The 21,760-nt window shown below is 51.7% G+C and overlaps 1 protein-coding gene across 5 annotated transcripts in view; it reads left to right on the top strand.

Annotated features, from left to right (window-relative positions):
- MAP4 (microtubule associated protein 4) overlaps nt 1-21,760 on the top strand; it is a 150,969-nt gene that overhangs the window by 108,289 nt on the left and 20,920 nt on the right. For 4 of the 5 annotated variants that reach the window (XM_058809691.1, XM_058809657.1, XM_058809675.1 and 1 more), the window contains exons 13-14: nt 19,396-19,496; nt 20,328-20,540. In XM_058809691.1, the coding sequence (XP_058665674.1) occupies nt 19,396-19,496; nt 20,328-20,540 (314 nt within the window). The remainder of the gene's footprint in view (nt 1-19,395; nt 19,497-20,327; nt 20,541-21,760) is intronic. The other variant, XM_058809682.1, reaches the window with a different exon arrangement.

The raw sequence follows: 21,760 nt of genomic DNA, 5'->3' as shown, positions 1-21,760 counted from the left end.
TGTGATGCTGCAGATCCCTCTCTCTGATGGTAGTCGGATCCATCTCCTGTAAATTAGGCCTTGCACACTTGTGTAATTTTATTTTTTTTCTATTTTTGACTGTGCAGCTTAAGGAACATTGGCTATAAGGCTGATTGTGCAATTCTTAAATTTAATCCCTTATCCCTCTTTTGGGTTTATTTCAGCTTCTCATTGTTATTGTTGCCATTGGAAAAACTACCCCAGAGCCTCATGGAAAATTATTTTATATCAGGAGGCAGCTGATAACAGAAACACCACAGGCATTATCAGCCTTTACAATGTGACTGAACCTTTGTGGTGCCTCTTGTGTGAATTAAAACTCAAATTGAGAATTAGAGGTGACAGTCAGGATCCTAAATTCTATATTTCCAAGGAGGTGCTGGGAAATGGTTAAGGGGGAATGATGGAAAGTTTTCACTGGGCCAGGGTTGGGCTGCTGGATTCTGATTCTGATTCTGATCTGCTGCTCACATCCCCCTTCCCTCTGCTCCTCAAGCTCTGTGTCAAAGGGAGAATTGCAGAAGATTTTTTTTTTCAATCTGTCCTTGAAGAATAGTCGATTTTAGAAAAAGAAATTAATTTGTTTCAGCGTTTGGGGGCTGTATCCTCTTATGGATTTTGATTTGCATAAGCTGTTCAGCCCAGGGCCAGCTCTGCAGCCGAGTGCTCGTTGCACAACCACCCTGTGGTGCTGACAGTCTGCTCCTGCATTCCTGCCCCAGTGGGGGCTGCTGGAGTGCTCATCTCATGCCTGGCTCCCTCTTTCCCCCATCCATCCCCATCCCTGGGGCTGCCTCCTGTCCCCAGCCCGTGCCAGGCTGTCGTGTGCCCATTGCCACAGTCACCCTGTGGCATGCAGGGCACATTTCTCAACAGCTTGTGTGCAAATCAAATCCATTTAAAAGCAAGAAATGCCCATCCCTGTCTAATGACAGGATTTGCTTTGCTTTTGCAGCCACAGTGAAGCTCTTGCTGGAAGTATTTTCTTTCCCTGCCTGGTTTCCATTATTTTAAGTGGGCCTAGCGTTTGCACAGTAACCTTTCAGTAATGCCATGTTTGGAGTTCTCCTGTGGGACCCCAAAGTGTAATTGGGTTTGTCTGACAGGAATTCATCAGCTGATTAACACTGAGTTAATCAGGGCAGGGGCTGAGGATGTGCAAGTGCAGCCAGGCATCCTGAGATCATCAGCAGTTGTGTGCAGGTAATAACAGAGGTGCTCTGATAATGCTTTGGAAGTGCTCACAGTCACCATATTGCAGGCTGTGCATTAATTAAAGGCCAGTTAATTATCCCAGGGGGTGTGGGAGGGAGCTGAGCCCCACACGGTGTCACCAGGCAGGTCTGGCAGTGTCACAGAGCTTTGGGAGGGGACCTTGGCCCTGGGCTGCTCTCCTGCCCTGGCCCTGCTGGGAGTTTGCTTCAGCTTGAACAGAAGGCTTTGGGGAGGTGTTGCTTCTGTCCCTGGCTAAAAACTGAGCTGAGCTGAGCTGAGCTGAGCTGAGCTGAGCTGAGCTTACAGGATGCTTTTCCAGAGGTGCAGCTCTGCAGTGCTGGGTGCTCAGGGGCCTCTGATCCCACAGGATCACAGAATCCCTGAATGGTTGGGTTGGAAGGAACCTCCGACCTCACCCAGTGCCACCCCTGCCATGGCAGGGACGTGTCCCATTGTCCCAGGCTGCTCCAAGCTCCAATGTCCAGCCTGGCCTGGGCACTGCCAGGGATGCAGGGCAGCCCCAGCTGCTCTGGGCACCCTCCCCACCTCCCAGGCAGGAATTCCTTCCCAGTATCCCACCTAAATCCCCCTCCCTGTGCTGCCCCAGCCCTCAGCTCTGTGTTCTGTCGAGGTTGCCCAGAGCAGCTGACCCCAGTGCAGATGCCCCTGGTTTTCCCCAGCTGCTTTCCCCCCTGCTGCCCCAGTTCTGGTTCCTCTCCAGCTGATGCAGCCGTGCCCAGCTCTGCCCTGGAGCTGGTCCTGGGCCAGCCTTCCTGAGGTTGATCTCCTTCCTTTATTTTATGTTCCTGCTCATCCTTGACACTTGGATTTCCAAGAAAAGCTGGGAGTGAAACAAATCCACTTCTGGCTGCAGAGTCTGCCAGGCTGAGGCTGCTGACCACATTTCCTTATGGTGCTGTGTAACTTTCTGGGAAATCTGAATTCCAAACCTCTTTCCCTGGCTGATGTTGCCAGTCTGTGGCTTGTGCATCGTTTGGTGAACTTTGTGTTGCCTCTGCTCTATGAAATATCCCCACAATAAGCAAATATTGAGTTGGAAACACTCTGAGTGTGTTTGATTGCTGGTTTTGGCTGATGTCTGGTTTTTGATGTAAATTCTAAAGCAGGATTTGATCTGTAAATGACCCATCCTATAAAACATGAGGCTGTGTTTAAGGTTTGTACAACTCCACACCTTTGCAATGTTAACCTTATAGTACAAGGTTCTGGTGGTCAGAATCCTAAATATTCCAGTTTTATCCTTCAGCGTGCTTCCTTGCAGCCTGTGGGAAGAAGTGAAGCATGAGTTGGGCAGGGCTGGTTCCACAGCCCGTGTGTGTGTCAGCACAGGGGGCAGGGTGTGTAAATCCCATGTTCCTGGGCACACAGAGCGTGTCCTCGTGGCTCTGCCTGCTCTGATTGCTGTTCTTGCTAATAACTCTTAATTAGAGACCACACCAACCGTGCTGGCACCGAGGAGCTCATCATCCTGGAAAGTGACGTTGCCTTAGAAACCAGCGCAAGAGGCTGCACAGAAACGATTGTGTTAGATTAAAGCAAAAAAAAAAAACCCCAGAGCATTAGCAGGGATAAGTAATAGCTTCGGGAGTGAAGCAAAAATAGAAGCACTAGGCTGATTCATCTGCTGAGGCTGGGAGGCTGCAGATTGGGTACCAGGGCTGACGTGGGATGTAGTGATCTCCGCCTGCTCCGGGGACTGGCACAGCCCAGCTCCACCTGGAGCAGCCCAGCGAGGGCTCAGCATCCCTTGGGATGGCTGCCCTTGGCAAGGGATCACTGGAAGCATCCCAGGAGGTCTGAGTGCCTGCAGGGGTGGTTGGGGCTGGGGCTGGGACTGGGCTGGGCGTGCTCAGCATCCCGGGCTGATCCTGTCAGCTCTAGCAAGCAGGGACAGGGTTTAATGGGGCTAAAAGGATGTGAACTGGCAAAACAGAACCTTCCTCCTTGTGAACAGGCAAACCAGACCCTTCCTCCTTGTGAGCAGGCAAAACAGAGCCTTCCTCCTTGTGAGCAGGCAAACCAGACCCTTCCTCCTTGTGAACTGGCAAACCAGAGCCTTCCTCCTTGTGAGCAGGCAAACCAGAGCCTTCCTCCTTGTGAGCAGGCAAACCAGCGCCTTCCTCCTTGTGAACAGGCAAAATAGAGCCTTCCTCCTTGTGAACAGGCAAACCAGAGCCTTTCTCCTTGTGAGCAGGCAAAACAGAGCCTTCCTCCTTGTGAACAGGCAAACCAGAGCCTTCCTCCTTGTGAGCAGGCAAACCAGAGCCTTCATCCTTGTGAGCAGGCAAACCAGAGCCTTCCTCCTTGTGAACAGGCAAACCAGAGCCTTCCTCCTTGTGAGCAGGCAAACCAGAGCCTTCCTCCTTGTGAACAGGCAAACCAGAGCCTTCATCCTTGTGAGCAGGCAAACCAGAGCCTTCCTCCTTGTGAGCAGGCAAACCAGAGCCTTCCTCCTTGTGAACAGGCAAACCAGAGCCTTCCTCCTCAAGAGCAGGCAAACCAGAGCCTTCATCCTTGTGAGCAGGCAAACCAGAGCCTTCCTCCTCAAGAGCAGGCTCTCTCCCCTCTGGGAGGGACTGGGACCCTCAGGCAGTGGGGAAGCTCCACGTGCAGAGCTGGACCAAGGCCTGATTTGCAGGATCCTGTAATGGTGTCACTCCTCCTGCCTGGCATGAAGGGTGCTGGAGAGCCCAGAGGAGAGGGAAACCCCAGATTTGGTACTTGAAGAGCAGGAAATGTTCCTCCATGTTGAGCTGAGGGTAAAAGCAGTGGTGGAGCTCCTTTGACGGTGTCTGATTCTCCCTTCCATCCCAGCTCTGCTCCAGTGAGACCCTCCCTTACGTCAGTCTTCTCTCTAAATCTGCCCAACATCCTTCCACCCTTTCTGGCTCATCTTCACTGACCACTTTGCCTTTTAATTCTTCAGAGAATTTAAGGTTTCTGGGAATCTAAAGGAACAAGAGGGAGCAAAGCTCTGCTGGGAGAGCTGCTGGACACAGCCAGTGGCCATTCCTGGCCTTGCACAACCATCATGGCACAGCTTCAGAGGCAGAATATTCATAAATAGAAATTAAAAGAAAGGGACTGGGTAGAAGATAAAGGCCACTGGAGCTGGGCAGGGCTCTGGGAGCAGCATGCCCTGGGCAGGAGGAGGCTGTTGGGAAGCTCTCAGTGTATGAACTCTGCATTACCTCCATTAATGTCCTGAGAGATTAAATACTGGCTGACTTTGGAGATTTTTCATAGCTAAGCATTCTCCTGCTTCTGAGCATCCCAGGTATTGACTGTGGTTCATTTCCTGCGTTAGAAAATATTATTTAATAAGGCAGCAGCAGTGGAGGCTGTTAGTGGCTGTGCACTGACGTGGAGTCAGGCTTTTCTTCCCTGTGATGCAAATCCCTCCCATGATCCCAGGTTCTGAAGTACCAGCCCCAAAATCAAAGGGGGTTTTCTCCTCTGTTAGAAAGGGTAGATATTTGCTTTAAAAAAAAATCAAATAAAAAGCTCCTAGGTGGTTTCAGAGAGCTTTACAGGGCTGCCCTCACTCCTAGGGAAGTGCTTTAAGGGATATCTGGTGGATTGAAATTTCCTGTAAAAAAAATATCTTGGTTTGGATTGAGTGAGCAATGAAGAAATAACAGTAATTACACGGGATTAGAGGAACTCAGGGCCTGCCAGATTGGGGAGCACAGTCAGTACTTTCAGAGTGAGCAAGTGCTTGCAAACATTAGTCCTACATCAGGGAGGAGGGAGAGCACGAGCCGTGAGCTGAGAGCCCGTTTCCCACAGCAAGACACCTCAGAATATTTTAAAGCAGAGAAAAATTGTTGAGGCTCTTTGAGAAGTGAAGGTTGTGGGTGGAACTATTCTGGTTAATTAGAGGCTGTCAGGAAAGATTCGTATAACTTACAGTTCCTTAGTCATTGTTTTTAAATATAGCAGTGCCTTAAATCCCAGGCTTAAATACAAGCAGATAAATGTGTGGATTGTAGCATTTCTCACAGCAGGTTCAATTCAGGGGGCGTAGTGGAACTTGCAGGCTCTGGGTATAAAAATACATTTCTTTCAGTTCAATTCGAGCAGGGGAGGCCTTTTCCATGAGCTCTGAGGACATTTTCTCCAGAGTGGAGTGCGGTGACATCTGGGATGGTTCATGTGCTGTGACCCTGGCTCAGAGAGCAAAATCTGCCTCAGTCAAGGATTAAGCTGCACCAGACACTTAAGAATAAAAGCTGAATCTGCAGTTTGGTGCTAATGCAGCCTCTGCAGCCTGGTTTAACCAGGGCAGTGGTGTCCAAATCATGACTCCCAGCTGAAGGAGCCCTATGGGGGTGCTGGAACAGGGGTGCCTGAGGAGGGCACATCAGAGGTGTTGGGACTGGACTGGGATGGACCAACACAAAGTGTGCAGTGCTGGTGTGGGTGAAGGGTGACAGAAAAAATCCACCTGCAGCCAGGACAGCAAGCAATGAAGTTTGTATTTTTGTCCCCTGGGGCACATGTCTGGCTTGTCTGGCAAATTCTGTGCACCCAGAGAGGCTGTTTCAAAACAGATATGTGGAATCTTTACGTCAGCTAAAAATATTGTAAGATATGTTCGTGTTCATAAAAATATGATGAAAATTAATCTTGCTGTATTTGAGACTCCAGGACCTTTCCAAACACATCCCATCACATCCTTTTCAGCTTTGTCCTCTTGCTTACGGAAGCGATCCGGTTTGTGAATTGTGAAATGCTCATTACAGCAGGACTTGTGATCACTGTTGACTCCAGAAGAATATATTAAAATTCACAGAAAACAAAGCCCTTGTGCTGAAAGGGCTCATTCTGCGCTGTGCTGCTGGGGCTGGGCTGGGGGGGCCGTGCCTTGGTTTGGTTTGGGGGGAATTGCTGACCTCGGGTCCTGCGTGTTCTTGGAATGGCTCATCAGCAGGAACTGATACCGATCAAAGCATCGATCGCAGCACAGCTTGGCAGAGCAAAGGGAGAGGCTGAAATCCCCCCAAACGTGTCGGGACCCCCCAAAGGCTGCTGACAGCAGAACCCTTCCCCTGAGCCGATAAAGCCCCGGCAGCCTCAGCCCGGGGCCGGGCGCTCGCCTTCCCCAAGTGAATTCCGGAGGATTCTGCACAAAAGGATGCAACCTGCCGGTTTCTTTTGAACTAGTGGCTGCCTGCAGTAAGTGAAGGCGACGGCGCAGGGGGTGGGGAGGACGGGGTTTGTCACGAATACCGGGGGCACGCCGTGTCGTCACGGCAGCGAGCCCGGCGCGCCGAGCGCTGCAGCGGAGCCGCGGAGCCGCCGCGATGTCCCTCTCCAACCAGCAGCCCGAGTACAGCCCGCTGGGCAAGGGCAAGAGCCCCGAGAGCTTCCCGGCCGCCTTCCACCGCATGGAGTCCCCGAAAGACTTCGGCAAAACCGAATTCGAGTGGCAGAGGACGGAGGGGAAGCTTAACGAGATTGGCTTGAACGTGAACTCGGGGGGACCGATTAAGGATGGGCTCGTTAAGAACGCCGGTTTCACGGATGAGGACAAGCTCTGCTTCTTCGAGGGAAAGCTAGACAAAGAGCTAAAAATAGCTCAGAAAGACAAAAGAGAATTTGAGGTGCCCGGCAAGAAATACCAGGCGGCTGCAGGTCACCTTGAGAGCTGGTCCCTGATTTCGGAAACCTTTCCTTCTGCTGAAGGCAACTTCGGGAACCCTAAAGCCACCGATTTCCGCGTGGGACAGGCGGCAGCCGAAAAAGCCGCTCACGGGCTGGGTAAAAATGAAGCCATCACCGACCAGGAGAAAGCCGTGGGTAAGGCTGGGATGGAGACCAAGTGCCAGCCGGAGCCGAAGCTGCCCCATCTCTCCGTGCCGGAGAGCGATGCCGGCAAATACATGAAGGAGCAGGAAATCAGCGTCTGGAACCCCAATTTCCAGCCCATCCTGCCGAACGACTCGGGCTCTAAAGAAGCGGCCGCGAAAAAAGATGGAGCCCCCGGCTATTGTGTCCTGGGGGTGCTTAACGAGAGCTCCGGGCAGAGCGGGCTCCGTTCCCCCGCTCCCGCGGCCAAAGCCGCCCCTCCGACCACCACCGTGGAGCTGGCCCAGGACGAGTCCAAAAGCAGCGACCTGAGCGAGAGCCCCGAGCTGGAGGAGGAGATGGAGGAGCAGCTGGGCTCTGAGGGCAGTTTGCTGGCCAGGGCTGCCCACCAGAGGAAGGCGATGAGGCGTGCGATGTCAGAGTGCTCTCACTTGTCGGTGCCCCTAACCCTTAACCTGGCCGATAAATACCCTGAGCCGGTGCTTAGAGAAGACGTCGCCACTGGGCTGCTCTCTCCTAACAGCAGCCTGACCCAGAGCCGCAGCCCCACGGCCGCCAAGCCGAGCTCCCCGATGAAGCGCTCGCTGACGGTGGCGGAGGAGCAGGCGGCGCTGGGCGGCCCCGCGGCCCCGCCGAGCCCCGGCCCCGGCGCGCAGCCCCCGGCCCCGGCGCGGGAGGAGCCGGCCGCCAAGAAGCGAGAGGAGTGGAACGGCAGCAACTCGCTCAAGAAAGAGCTGGGCAGCCCGAGCGCCTTCCACAGCAAGCTGGAGCAGATCCCCGAGCTCGGCGGCCAGGACAAAGAGCGGCAGGAGGCGGCGGCCAAGAGGGACGAGAGGGACGGCGGCGATGGAGCGCCGGGGCTCGATGCTCCCAAAGGCAAAGGCGCCGAGCCGGAGCCCGGCAAAGCGGCTCCTCTGGAGAGGAAAGAAATCGAGGTCAGCAATGTGCAGAGCTCTCCTTCTCCCAAGCAAGGAGATCTACCACGTGATGGTATGTCAGTAATTTTTACCTCTCCGGGCAGGGAGCGGACAGGAGCTGGGAGTGCTCAGTGACTTCAGAGCGCACCTGGGAGCCCGGCACCGCCGCGCTCGGCAGGCAGAACAAAGGATGGCTCTGTACGGATAGAAACGGAGGGGAAAAGGGGAAAATTAATTGCCTGGCTGGCTGCTCAGCGTCTGGTGCAGCAGCAGCTGTTAATGGGTTGTCAGGATCCTAAATTTGAGCGATGGATTTTCAGATCCGTGGCATCCACAGGGGTCCCCGCCAGTGTCCCCCGGGTCCCCTCCTGCCACACCTCCCCCGAGCAGAGGTACCCCAGATCACGAGCTGCATTGTGAGAGCAGGGTGATAGCAAAGTTAAACCCTTTCAGCCCCTGCCAAAAAAATCTGCGGGTTGTGCTTTTCCCGTAAGCTTCTGGCACTCAGTTTGAGGGGAGCACAAGAGCGATGGGTGCGATGATTTATGGAGTTAAGCTCTTCCCGGTGCTGAAATTCAAAGTGGAATTTCCCTGTCACTTTCTGGAAGCTCTTTCCCAAACCCCCCGTTTGAATGGAGCCGTTCCCATTCCAAGGGTCAATAGCAGCTTGTTGTGTTCTATGGGGTTTGTTGTTTCAATGGTGCTGTGGTGTATGAGGTCACTCTTCCCGGATTTTAAATGTGTGAGAAGAGTAGTTAATCTTTGTTCTCCCGCCTGGAACAACATCTCTGTGTCCCCCCTGGCAGCCCCAGCCAGCAATAAACCTGCTTTTTTCCCAGATTTTGGATGCGACCGCGGTGTTTGTGCTTTGTCTGCCGCCCGCATTAACGAGAGGAGAGAAAATGTGTCAGGGGATAACGACAAAAGATTTGCAAGAGAATTTTTGCATCCTCTTGTAGCCAGCTGGGAGGGCTGATGTGAAATGGAAAGTGTCGCGTTGTCGAGGGAGGGGAGGGTACAGCTCAGGTGTGCAGGGAGTGAGCTCCTCAGGTGGAGCCCCAAAACTCTTGGGGTGAGGGAGGGGAGGGCACAGCTCAGGTGTGCAGGGAGTGAGCTCCTCAGGTGGAGCCCCAAAACTCTTGGGGTGAGCTGAGCTCTCTGCGCGGGGCAGGGCAGCCCCGAGGGGCTGTGCTCTCACAGCCCTGGGTTTGTGGTGTGTGAGTGACACCCCATGGTCGCTCTGGCTGCTCTCACTGCTGGGCTCTGGCCGTGGCCCCCCAGCCATTGGTCACTCAGACCTGCTGGGCCTAATGGGAGTTCTGCTTTCTCCACTTATCTCCCTAGATGCTTCAGTTCCCAACCTCATGTTTGGGGAGCATTTGGGCAGTACAAACTCCCCTCTGTGATCTTCCAGCATGTCTCACCTTTTCACTGAACCACAGGATCCCAGGATGGGCTGGGGCTGGGCTGGAGGGACCTCAGAGCCCATCCATGCCACTCCTGCCATGGACAGGGACACCTTCCCCTATCCCAGGCTGCTCCAAGCCCTGTCCAGCCTGGCCTGGGACACTGCCAGGGATGGGGTGTTGAGGATGGGGAGATCCTTCCCTTTCCATCCTCTCAGTGTTCCCTGGTTCTTCACAGTTGGCTCCAGGGACAGATTTTAATGAGCTCGGGTGGCCCTGGCTCCTCGGAACCTGAGCAGAGCTGTCAGCTCCTGGCAGGCAGGTGGGAGCCCCTGGCTGCCCTGTGGTGATCCTGGCTTGAGCCAGGGTTGGACAGGACACCTGGGGAGGTTCCCTTGGACTCAGGTCAGACCCTCGTGTTCCGTGGTCACCTGGGCTTGATTTTGTACCCAAACATGAGAGGGCCATCAGTTGTCTTGGGAACTGAAACATGGCAGGAGTAAAGTGGTGTTGACAGCAAATGTGGAGCAGAAAAAAACCCAAAAATGGTTAATTTGTGCACACCTTTCATGTCAGAGTTCTCGGGGTGAAGGAGCTTGCCATCACCTTTCATGTCACAGATCTTTGGGAGTTTGCTGGTATCTTTCACATCCCAGGTTTTTTGAGGTTTGATGACAACATTCATGTCACAGTTTTAGGGGTTTGCTGACACTTTCCATGTCACAGTTTTTGGGGGTGATGGTGTTTGCTGACGCTTTCCATGTCCCACTTTTTTGGGGGTAATGGGATTTGCCAACACCTGCCCTGACACCAAGGTTTAGTTTACAAGACAAATCAGCAAGAAGGTTCATGTTTTGGGCAACTTGGACCCCCAGTTTGGTTTGGCTGGTGAATTCTGTCCAGCTCAAGGGACAGCTGTTTGAAAGCACAGCTCTGTGGGATTTTTAAATCAGACAAAACATTTAAAACCTCATCTGAAGTGGATTGACATGTTTTCCCCAGAGGGGCTGAGCATCAGTGATGGAAAGGTCACTGAGATGGGAGTGCTCCCAGTGTTCTGGCTGGGTTGTGCTTTGCAGATGGTTTATTCAGATTGCCAAGGGTTTTTTAGCATTTGGTTTAAAATTTTGCTCTTGCAATCTTTATTATGAAAGCTTGTTTGTTGTCCTCACAATCACAGGTCTGGGTGAGCTGATACAGAGATAACTGAGCTGGCAGAGCTCTCACGGGCATCAGTATCGTAGAATTTGAAAAGTTATTTTCTGCTCTTTGTAGTTTTTACTCTTTTAATCTCTGGGTTTTTCCTCTCCTGGGAGTAAACAAAGCAGTAAATGCAATGAAATGTTTTCTATATGTGCAGTTTAGAGGATTTTCAGAACCAGACAGAAGTTCCTCAGATGTTCCTGAAAAGCTTTCCAGCTTTCTGTGCTGAGGATTTTTCCCTCTCCCCTGTTAATCAGCAGAGAGGTGGTTATAGTAAAAATAACTCCCCCAGCAGGCAGTGCAGGCTGAAGGTGGAGCTGGTGCTAAATCCCTCCTGTGCCTTTCATTCAGGCTCAGGCTCAGTTCCTGTCCTGAGATCCTCATCAGCCTCATCCCAGCACTCCCCTTGCAGCTCTCGTCCACTCACCAGGCACAGTGCTCAGAGCCTCCATTTGATCTGACACAAAGGCTTTCTCCTGCTTTTTGTTAACCCCTCTCTTTGTCTGCCTGCTCTGTCTGTTCACCCTGACCTCAGTGCTCACACCTGGGGTAACAAATTCTGTCACTTGCACCTTTTGTCAGCCTAAAAATACCTTAAGAATTGTGCAGCCTGATCCCAATCATTTGTATGGCATTTCCACTTACAGCAGACTTCCTTGGTTCTGCCCCTCCAGGGTTGTGGGACTTTTTGCTAAATATCTGCTCCTCTTGTGTTCTTTTAATAGAAAGAATTGGTAGAATTGTAATAAAACTTACTTTTCTTCCTTGCAGACAGGTGGGTGTTGGTGTGATCACAGAATCCCAGGATAGTTTGATTGGAAGGGACCTTAAAGCCCCTCTGGTGATGGCACATGTAGTTTAATTTTATTTTAATTTCATTTTAAAAGCTGCCCCAAAGATGCTCCCAGTCCAAGCCCTGGCGTGCCCAGGATGGGTATTTATTTTCAGCCAGGAGATCCTGGCTGCAGATTAGTCCTGCTCAGAGCTGAGCCCCAGCACCTGCCCAGCTCCCTCAGGAATCAAATCTCCCTGGCCAGGTTGTTCCCAGCCCTGGGGACAGGTGTGACACCTGAGTGTTGTGTGATTTATTGGCATTTATCTGTACCCTGTGTCACCTCCAGCAGGGATGTCCTTCAGCACTGCCCTCACTTCTGCCTTCTCTCACTGCCTTGGCCTCTCCCTGAAATGTTTCCTGCTCTGGAACACCAGGAATTGCAGGTTGGGTCTGTCCCACCCAACACCAGCTCATTTTGCATCAGGAAACCATCCTGGGTTCCAGCTCAGGCTTTTTATACTCTATGAAGTCCAGCCTAACTCCCAGTCTCCTGAAGGATGTTTTTTCAGCAGAACACTGAGTTTTAGAGGAGTACAGAATCCAGGAGTCCCAGCATGAGGGTGTGAGAGCCCTGGCCTCAGGTTTGCACCGATTGAAGTGAGTGCTGGGATTGGGAATGTAAAAAAAACCTGTAAAAAGCCAACACTGCATTGGTGGTGTGGGGGCACAGGAAATGTGTTTGTCATAGGAGAAAAAAGACATGAGTGACTGCAGCTGCTCTGGGCCTGGGTGGGACTGGGGGATACTGGGGAGCCTCCCTGGAATTCATTGCATCATTAGTGACACCTTTGTGCTTGGCTGTTCCAAGGCAGGATTGTCTTTATTTCACATTTTGAACAGTGTGGGACAGTTTTATGCCTTCAGACACTGAAATGCTGAAGAGGGGCTTTGAGCAAAGGCCTGGAGGGACAGGACACAAGGAATGGCTCCCAGTGCCAGAGGGCAGGGATGGATGGGAGATTGGGAATTGGGAATTCCTGGCTGGGATGGGATTCCCAGAGCAGCTGTGGCTGCCCCTGGATCCCTGGCAGTGCCCAAGGCCAGGTTGGACATTGGGGCTTGGAGCAGCCTGGGACAGTGGGAGGTGTCCCTGCCATGGCAGGGGTGGCACTGAAGCTTTAAGGTCCCTCCCAACCCAGACCAGTCTGGGAATCTCTGAATTCCCTGTAAATCCCCTGTAAATCCCCTTGTGCCCTGGCCCAAGCACTGCCCCAGCTCAGGTGGCACCTGGAGGTTCTCTGGGGTTTCACCAGCATTCAGAGCAGCTTTAGGGCCAGCCTGAAATGGAATTTGGGCTCTGTCTCGTGCCTGCTCCTCCCTGGGTGTCCTGCCCAAGGCAGCTGCAGGTCAGGGGGGTTTGCTGTCACTGTGGTGGGAGCTGTTACTCAGAGCAGCCTCACCATTCCAGTCATGCCCTGTTGGATAAAAGAGGGAGGCACTTCAGGTTGTTCTGATTTAGGATTTCTCTTGCTGGGGTACAAATAGAGTCTTAACAATCCTTAGGTTTACAAACGCAGGAAAAGAGGACATCTGATTTATTCTCAGTTCCTGATAACCAGGGAAAATGTACACATTGACTGAGTTGCATTTGTTGCCAAATGAAATGCTGAGCCCTCTGCATTTGGGTCAAGCAGGAGATGTTGATTCTGCCTTTTCTGGGGAGGAGGAAGCAGCTCAGGGTTGTATTTCTGTTCAAACCAAGATCTGTTGTACTTGTAGATACTTTTCTGTAAGAGCCTTAGACAAAAAAGCTTTATTTGAGGGTGGGTTTTGGGATGCAGCTGCTCCTTTGGGGTGCTGAGGGATGAGGAGGGAACTGAGGGATGAGGAAGGAACTGAGGGATGAGGAAGGAGCTGAGGGATGAGGAAGGAGATGAGGGATGAGGAAGGAGATGAGGGATGAGGAAGGAGCTGAGGGGTGAGGAAGGAGCTGAGGGGTGAGGAAGGAGCTGAGGATGAGGAAGGAGATGAGGAAGGAACTGAGGGATGAGGAAGGAGCTGAGGATGAGGAAGGAGCTGGCCCCTCTCTGTGGTTCCCCATGAGCAGGTTTTGTTCAGGGCTTGTTTACGTTCAAGAGGGAGAGTAAAGACAAGGATGGTCATTGCCTTATTGCTTAATCTATTTCTCTTAATGGATTTTCAGCTGATGACTGTAATCCCGATGAGAATTATGGAGCTGTTTCATTGAATGATGTTTTAGTTGAGCTTAGCCTGCTAAATATCCCTGGCTGGGGATCTGGGGATGATGCCTGGCCTGGTTCACGTTGGGCTGTAGCTGCAGGCAGGGCAGGTGACACAGGGACTGCCACACAGAGCCACAGGGACAGCTGGGAGGGACAGCATCTGGGGATGCAGCCTCAAACACCCATGGAAATCTCCTTTATTGGAGGAAGGAATCATAGAGAAATGGGGAGTGTCCTGAGGCAGGAGGGACCCACAGGCATCATTGATCCAACACCTGGCCCTGCCCAGACACCCCAAAATCCCACCCTGGGCATCCCTGGGAGTGCTGCCCAAACTCTCCTGGGGCTCTGGCAGGGCTGGGAATGCTCCCATGCCCTGGGGAGCCTGGGCAGGGCCAGCAGCCTCTGGATGGGACACGAGCAGCAGCAAAGCCCAAAAAGCAGGATGGGGTTCCACATCCAGCCTTTGCCAGGAACACCTCTGGCCTGGTGAGAGGAGCCCAAGACAGCTCCTACCAGGGCCTGCCTTTTGGCATGAGGATGGATTTTTGGGAGTTCTCGCTCTTTCCTAAACTGCTGGTTGGTGTTGAGCTGCCCACAGGCGTTGCTCCTGAGCTCTGTGATTTATAAATCAGTGCAGTAACACAGTTTAACTTCAAAAAGATCCTCCTGGGTGCATTTCTGTAAGTGCTGTTGCCTCATTTTACTTCTTCAGGAAATACAAACAGCAGAGCTTTTCAGGCTTTGTGCCTGTTTGGGTTTTTCACACGGAGTTGCAGCTTTTGTGAGAGCTGTTACGCCAAGCTGAAGGTTTGTGTTTGCTCCCTCCTGGCTCAGCTCAGCATCACCTCACACCAGCTGGGACTCCACACTGGATTTGTAGGATGGAGGTGCCATAAGGATAATTCTGCGTGGCTTTCCTCCAGCACAGGGACTTGGAGGAATCCAGAAAGAGAAAACAAAAGAAAAAAACTCTGTTAATTCATAAATCCTAGTGTTTGAAAGAGGGAAAGGTCAGGCGAAGATAAATGGAAAAAAATCCTGGTTGTGAGGGTGGAGAGGTGCCCAGAGCAGCTGTGGCTGCCCCTGGATCCCTGGCAGTGCCCCAGACCAGGCTGGAGCTTGGAGCAGCCTGGGACAGTGGGAGGTGTCCCTGCCATGGCAGGGGGTTGATGATCTTTAGGGTCTCTCCATCCCAAACCATCCTGGGATTCCATAATTCCATGTGCTTGCCTTTGAGTCCAACGTCTCAGTGCACACCTGGTCCTCCAGGGGCTCTCTGGAATGAGAGCTGTGATAAATAAATAAACAAATAAATAAACAAATAAATAAATAATCCTGGGGGAGCTGGCCCAGGCAGTGGCCAAATGAGACTCCTGAGCCTGGAACAGGGAATGTGGGGAGGCAGGGAGGAGGTTGTGGTTGTGTCTGCAAAGTCATCAGTGGCAGGGGAGTTGTGAACAAGAGGAGACAGTTCTGCTTTTCCAGGATAGGAATGTGGGTCAGCAAACGAAAATAACAGCAGCAGCTGAAAGCAAACCGTGCTGGGTGACTGCTGAGAGATTTCAGCAAAGCTGTAAAACAGCTCCTGCCAGCAATTTGGGAACTGTGAGATTTTAGCTTTCTATTTTTTTTACCAGGAGGGTGATCAGACAGAGGAGCAGCAGCTCCCAGCTGTGGAATCTCCATTGCTGGAGATGCTCAGAGGAAGATTGAACACCCTGAGCATCAGGAGGAGCTGGGCTGGGGGATTGGGGTAAAGGACCTTAAAGCTCATCCAGTGCCACCCCTGCCATGTCAGGGACACCTCCCCCTGTCCCAGGCTGCTCCAAGCTCCAGCCTGGCCCTGGCACTGCCAGGGATCCAGGGGCAGCCACAGCTGCTCTGGGCACCCTGTGCAAGAGCTTCGTCATGATAGGAATGATTTATTGATAGGAATCGTGATAAGAGAAATGATAGGAATCATTTATTGATAGGAATCGTGATACGGGAAATGATAGGAATCATTTATTGATAGGAATCATGATAGGAGAAATGATAGGAATAATTTATTGATAGGAATCGTGATAGGAAAAATGATAGGAATGATTTATTGATAGAAATCATGATATGCAAATGATAGGAATGATTTATTGATAGGAATCATGACAGGAAAAATGCTAGGAATAATTTATTGATAGGAATCGTAATAGGAAAAATGCTAGGAATGGTTTATTGATAGGAATAATGATAGGAGAAATGATAGGAATAATTTCTTGATAGGAATCGTGATAGGAGAAATGATAGGAATCATTTCTTGATAGGAATAATGACAGGAATGATTTATTAATAGGAATCATGACAGGAAAAATGCTAGGAGTAATTTATTGTTAGGAATCATGATAGGAAAAGTGATAGGAATCATTTATTGCAGTGTTGCTCTAGGAACCTGTTGGGACATGCCAAGAATTGTGATTTTCCCCATCAGGAGCAGCAGTGGTGAGGACAGGGCCGGGGATGGAGGCGCTGGCAGCACAGTGCCAGCAGTGTGGGGAGGAGCTGCTGCTGTCTGTGCCTGGAGGGATCCATGGGGTGGCAGATGGGAATGTCCTTCCCTGGCTCCTTGGAGCCCCTGGCCCTGCGAGCGCTGCCCTGGTGCTGCTGACTCAGCTCAGGGCACGGCAGCTCCAACCAAATGCCTTTCAAACACCTTCCAGGCCTTCTCCTCTGCCTGGGGAGCGGGCAAACTGAAAAGTCTCCGAAATCATTCTTGCAGCCTAATGAACAAATTTGATTAAGGTTTGGCAGCTTTGCCTAATATTCCATGTAGGAACTAGGAAATGGTGCCAGTTCTCTGCTCTGAGAACAGCCTCATAATTAAACCATGAATGAGAGAAATGTCCTGATGAGCACAGGACAAATGAATATTAAACCCCAAAGCTCTCCTTCTGTAATCCCTGGGGGATGGGGCAGGGTTATGTGTCCTGGGATGTCAGAGTCTCAGAGAGATGGAGCCTGAGTTGTGGCCCCTCAAGTAGAGAAGGTCTCTACCCAATTCCCCTGAATAATAATAATAATAATGATAATAATGATAATGATGATGATGATGATGATGATGATGATGATGATGATGAATGGTTTAGGTTGGAGGGACCTCAAAGCCCACCCAGTGCCACCCCTGCCGTGGCAGGGACACCTCCCACTGTCCCAGGCTGCTCCAGCCTGGCCTTGGACACTTCAGGGATGCAGGGGCAGCCACAGCTGCTCTGGGAATTCTATGCTAGGGCCTGCCCACCCTCCCAGGGAGCAATTCCTTCCCAATATCCCATTTGACCTTATCCTGTGGCAGTGGGAAGCCATTCCCTGTGTCCTGTCCTGGTTTTTATTCACCTTCTATTAAGCAACATGAAATAACATGAAATTCATGCTGTCACTGGTTCAGAAATGTGGGAGCTGCTGGAGTTCAGATCCTGACCCTCTGGGTGTTGCAGGATTTGAGGAGCACTCCCTGATGCTGGGAATTCTTGTCATGGGTGCTGCAACCCCTCATCAGGCAGAGGTTTAGTGTTGGTGCTGAATTAGCTGAAATAATTAATGACAGCAGCTTTTACCACTGGAAGTCACCTTGATGTGGGGGATATTTGAGACTGGTAGGACTCCAAACGAAGCAGTTCTGGGAGCAGAGAGAAGGGAATGGGCAGGAGTTGTGTTTCAGGAGAGGGAACTGCTGACAACTGCTGCTGCTGGCATTGCTGTGCATGGACCTGACAGGTGAAACCAGGAGAGAAAGGATTATTGAAATGCAGGGGAGGAATCAGAGAGCAGCCAATACAGATCAGCTGCAATAAAAACAGGTTTTCCAGGTGAACAGACATAATTCCCAAGGATTTTGCATTAAAGCAGGTGTTCAGCCTCTACATTTTGCTGATTTTCCTTCACAACCCTCTTATGTGCCCAGGATGCTCAGCCCAGTGCTGCAAAACTGGAAGGCCAGATGGGCAGGAAGGGGTTAAACCAATTCAGGGGGAAAAAAGGCTTATCCTGAGCTTACCCTGAAATCAGAACACAAAAACAGCAACCCATACTCTGGTGGGAGGGAGGCACGGGGTGATTTTATTTTCCTGCCTTGTACCAGGACTGAGGCATCCTCTGAGATGCTCCTGTCAAGTCTGACAGGCAGGAGAGCAGGGAACAGAAACTGCAATTTCCAAAAGATGTGGAGAACAGGCTGTTTACTGCTGGAATCCTTAGCCTGGCCTTGTCACAATCTGTTCAGGGTTATAAAAAGCAGCGTCCAACACGGATAAGGCTGGATTTGAATCCCCAGATGACAGGGGAGATGCTGCAGGAATTCATGCTGGGCTCCTGGCACAGGATCCTGGCAGGATCCAGCCCAGGGCAGGGTGCTTGTGCAGCTGCGCCCTGGGGAAGGAGGGCTTGGAAGGGATTTGTAGGGAAGCTGCTGCTTGCTGCTGTGGGATTTCAGGGATTTGGGGAGAAAACGTGGGGAAACTGCTCCTCAATGAAGGATTTGTTGGGTTGGAGGGCAGTGCTGGGGCTGGTTTGGGTTCTGGCTTTGTAGAGGACACAAGGAGGGGGTGCTGCTCTCCTGCCCCTCAGGGAACAGCCTGGTGTGTTCCCTGTCCCCAGGCAGTGTGACAATGGCCAAAAGGAACAATGACAGGGAAACTGGTACTTCTTGGAATTGGCTGTGAGCTCTGTGCTGTAACACAGCTCCAGTGAGGGGTCAGTGTCTGCCAGAATGGGATCTCCATGGTCCTGCTCTTGTGGGAATCCTGGAGTGGTTTGGATGGAAAGAGGCATTGAGGACCATCCCATCCCATCCCATCCCATCCCATCCCATCCCATCCCATCCCATCCCATCCCATCCCATCCCATCCCATCCCATCCCACCCCTGCCATGGCAGGGACACTCCCACTGTCTCAGGCTGCTCCCAGCCCTGTCCAGCCTGGCCTTGGGCACTGCCAGGGATCCAGGGGCACCCACAGCTGCTCTGGGCACGTCACAGGGAAGAATTTCCTCTTAATAAACAATCTAAATGTACCTTCCTTCAGCTAAAGCCATTCCCTGTGTCCTGTCCCTCCATGCCTTGTCCCCAGTCCCTCTCCAGCTCTCCTGGAGCCCCTCCAGGCCCTGCCAGGGGCTCTGAGCTCTCCCTGGAGCTTCTCCTCTCCAGATGAACATTCCCAGCTCTCCCAGCCTGGCTCCAGCCCTGCAGCAGCTCCGGGGCCTCTCTGGATCTGTCCAGCAGCTCCAGCTCCTTGTGCTGTTGGGTCTGGGGCTGGCACCTGTGATCTGTGTGACCTTTCCTGGTGCTCCCTTTGGCTGCTCCCTGAGGGCTCCAGGTGTGAATGTAGGCAGAGGAAAGGTGGAGCAGGAACAGCTGTAACAATGGGGATAGCTGGGAACAGAGCCCCACTCCAGGATAAGTGTAAAATCTGGACTTTACCATGTTCCAACAATTTCTTGTAACAACTTAAAGATGAGAAGATTTGCTATTTAAAGTAAACCACAGGTTTCCTTCATCTGCTGGCTGGCTTTTCCCACTGGGATCATGTGAGAAATTGGAATCTAACAGCACCTGGATGAACCTGTCCTTTTACAGGGAAAATCTTTCTTCCTGCAGGTATTCTGGGGTTCAGGAAATTTTCCACTAACACCAACCTGTGCTGTGTCAGTTCTGTCTCCTGCTGCTGCTGTGTTGAATAACAGCAAACTAAAAAACATATCTTAAAAAAAAAAAAAAACGCTTAAACTCACAGATGTGCCTTCCTTCCCCCAGGCAAGGCAGAGGAGCCCCAAGCAGCCGAGGCCGTGAGTGGGAACGACATCTCAGCTCCTCCCAACAAGGAGCTGCCCCCCAGCCCCGAGAAGAAGACCAAGGTAGGAGCTGTTCCCTGTTCCCATCTCTGCTCCCAGGGCTTTCATTTCCCAGCTTTTCTGCTTCCTCAGCTGTGCCAGCCACACTTCTGTTTTCTGAGCTGCCCCTGCAGCAAACCCGTCCAGTTCGGAGCTGCCCGTGGCAAACTCTGATCAGAGTGTGCAAACTCCATTTCAGTGAATTCCTGCCTGCTGCAGTGACTGTAGCAGTAGTAAACACGGAGTAAACGTGTAGTAACCCCTGTGCTCAGCCATACTCTGTCAGTTGTTCCCAGCCCATTTCAGAGCCCTGCTCAGCCCCTCTGGCTTTGGAGCTGTGCTCAGGAGCTCCCACACACAGCAAGGTCCCCCCAGTGTCCCCAGCAGGGCTGGGGGGCAGGGGCTCTCTCCCCTGGAGGCCCTGCCCGTGTGACCACGGCAGCTGATCCCAGGGGATTTGGAGCTGCAGTCCCTGCGTGCCCATAATTGGAAAGCCAGAGCCTGTGGATTGCACGTAGCCCTGGATGCCAGGAGCACCCAATTACTAATCCAGCTTTACCAGCCATTCCTTCTGTTGCTTTCCATGCTGCTGAAATAAATCTGTTGGTTTGGAATTGAATGGCAGAACGCCTCCAGCTCCAGAGGCTGCTGCATTTTGGTCTTTGTTGCACTCAGAAAACAGATTATTATTATTATTATTATTATTATTATTATTATTATTATTATTATTATTATTTTCCTTTAAAATATCACTTTTCTGTTGTTGCAGCTCAGTGTTTTGGTTTACAATGCGCTATTTTTTGTTGTATTTCTTTGGTTTTATCCTGGATTTTGCTTTTTGGCCCAACCCTAAAGCCTGCTGCATCCTCCTCCTCTGCCAAGGCGGCGGCAGCCAAGGCCAAGCCCCCGGGCAGCACCAGCCCCAAGCGGCCCAGCTCGGCCACCCCGGGCACAAACAAAAAGCCCACGAGCCCGAGTGCAGCTCCTGCTCCAGGCAGCACCTCCAAACGCCCCGGCACCAGCAGCACCCGTCCCTCCACCCTCACTCCAAAAGAGACTAAACCAAAGGTAAGAACTGCCTGCCTCTGGGAGCACCAGGGCTCGCTGCAGGGCAGCCTGCCAGCCCTCAGCCACGGGGCAGGGCAGAATTGCTGGGCTAGGTGACATCAGGAGGGGCACTCAGTGTCCCTGGCATTGAACTGTGTCACCACAGAGGAGAATTAAACCTGAGTGTAGTGCTGAGATTGTCCTGATGAGCTGCCATGAGTCAGGGATCCCAGGCTGGGTTGGGTTGGGAGGGACCTTAAAGCCCATCCTATCCCATCCCATCCCATCCCATCCCATCCCATCCCATCCCATCCCATCCCATCCCATCCCATCCCATCCCATCCCCATTCCCATCCCATCTCATCCCATCCCATCCCATCCCATCCCATCCCATCCCATCCCATCCCATCCCATCCCATCCCATCCCATCCCATTCCCATTCCATCTCATCCCGTCCACGGACCCATCCACAGACCCATCCCACCCAATCCCATCCCATCCCTGCCATGGCAGGGACACCTCCCACTGTCCCAGAGTGACCCAAGCCCTGTCCAACCTGGCCTTGGACATTCCAGGGATCCAGGGAACACCCACAGCTGCTCTGGGAATTCCATCCCAGTTCCTCCCCACCCTCCCAGCCAGGAATTCCTTCTGTGTACAACTCCTAAATCCAGACAAGAACATGGGAAGCCTGACTAGGGACATATGATATGAATATTGAAGAAAAACAAAGCCATGTGAATACTCCTTATTTCCCACCAGTGGTCATGTTATGATGTGTGGTCACTGCAGAACTGCACAGAGAGGATTGATAACACTTAGAAAACTCTGGAGATCTGTAAATCCCCAAAAGAGAGGATTCATGGACAATGTTGCATCTTCCAGATAAGCAGGGAATCCCTGTGTGTCAGAAGTGGGAGGTGTCCCTTGAATGATCCCTATGTTAACTTGTGATCTGAGAGAGTAGGGGAACTCAGGTTTAAAAGGGAACATCAAATCCATTTCAGAAGCTTTCATTGATGGCTGAACACCACCACACACTGCATTTGAGTGTTTTTTAGAACTAAGTAAAAATAACAGAAGGCAAATGAAAGCCCAGGTGTAAAACTGTACTTTTCTCTGAGCTGGTGACTTTGGTTTGGTTCAAGTTTTTGTATCTTTTTGATAAAATAATAATAATTTAGTATTTTCATACCTCAGAGATCAGGCAGTTGACAAACAAGTGCCTGACCAGGGACAGC

Source organism: Ammospiza caudacuta, chromosome 1, assembly GCF_027887145.1.
Source record: "Ammospiza caudacuta isolate bAmmCau1 chromosome 1, bAmmCau1.pri, whole genome shotgun sequence".
NCBI lineage: Eukaryota > Metazoa > Chordata > Aves > Passeriformes > Passerellidae > Ammospiza > Ammospiza caudacuta.
This window is presented reverse-complemented; position numbering and strand designations above follow the sequence as displayed.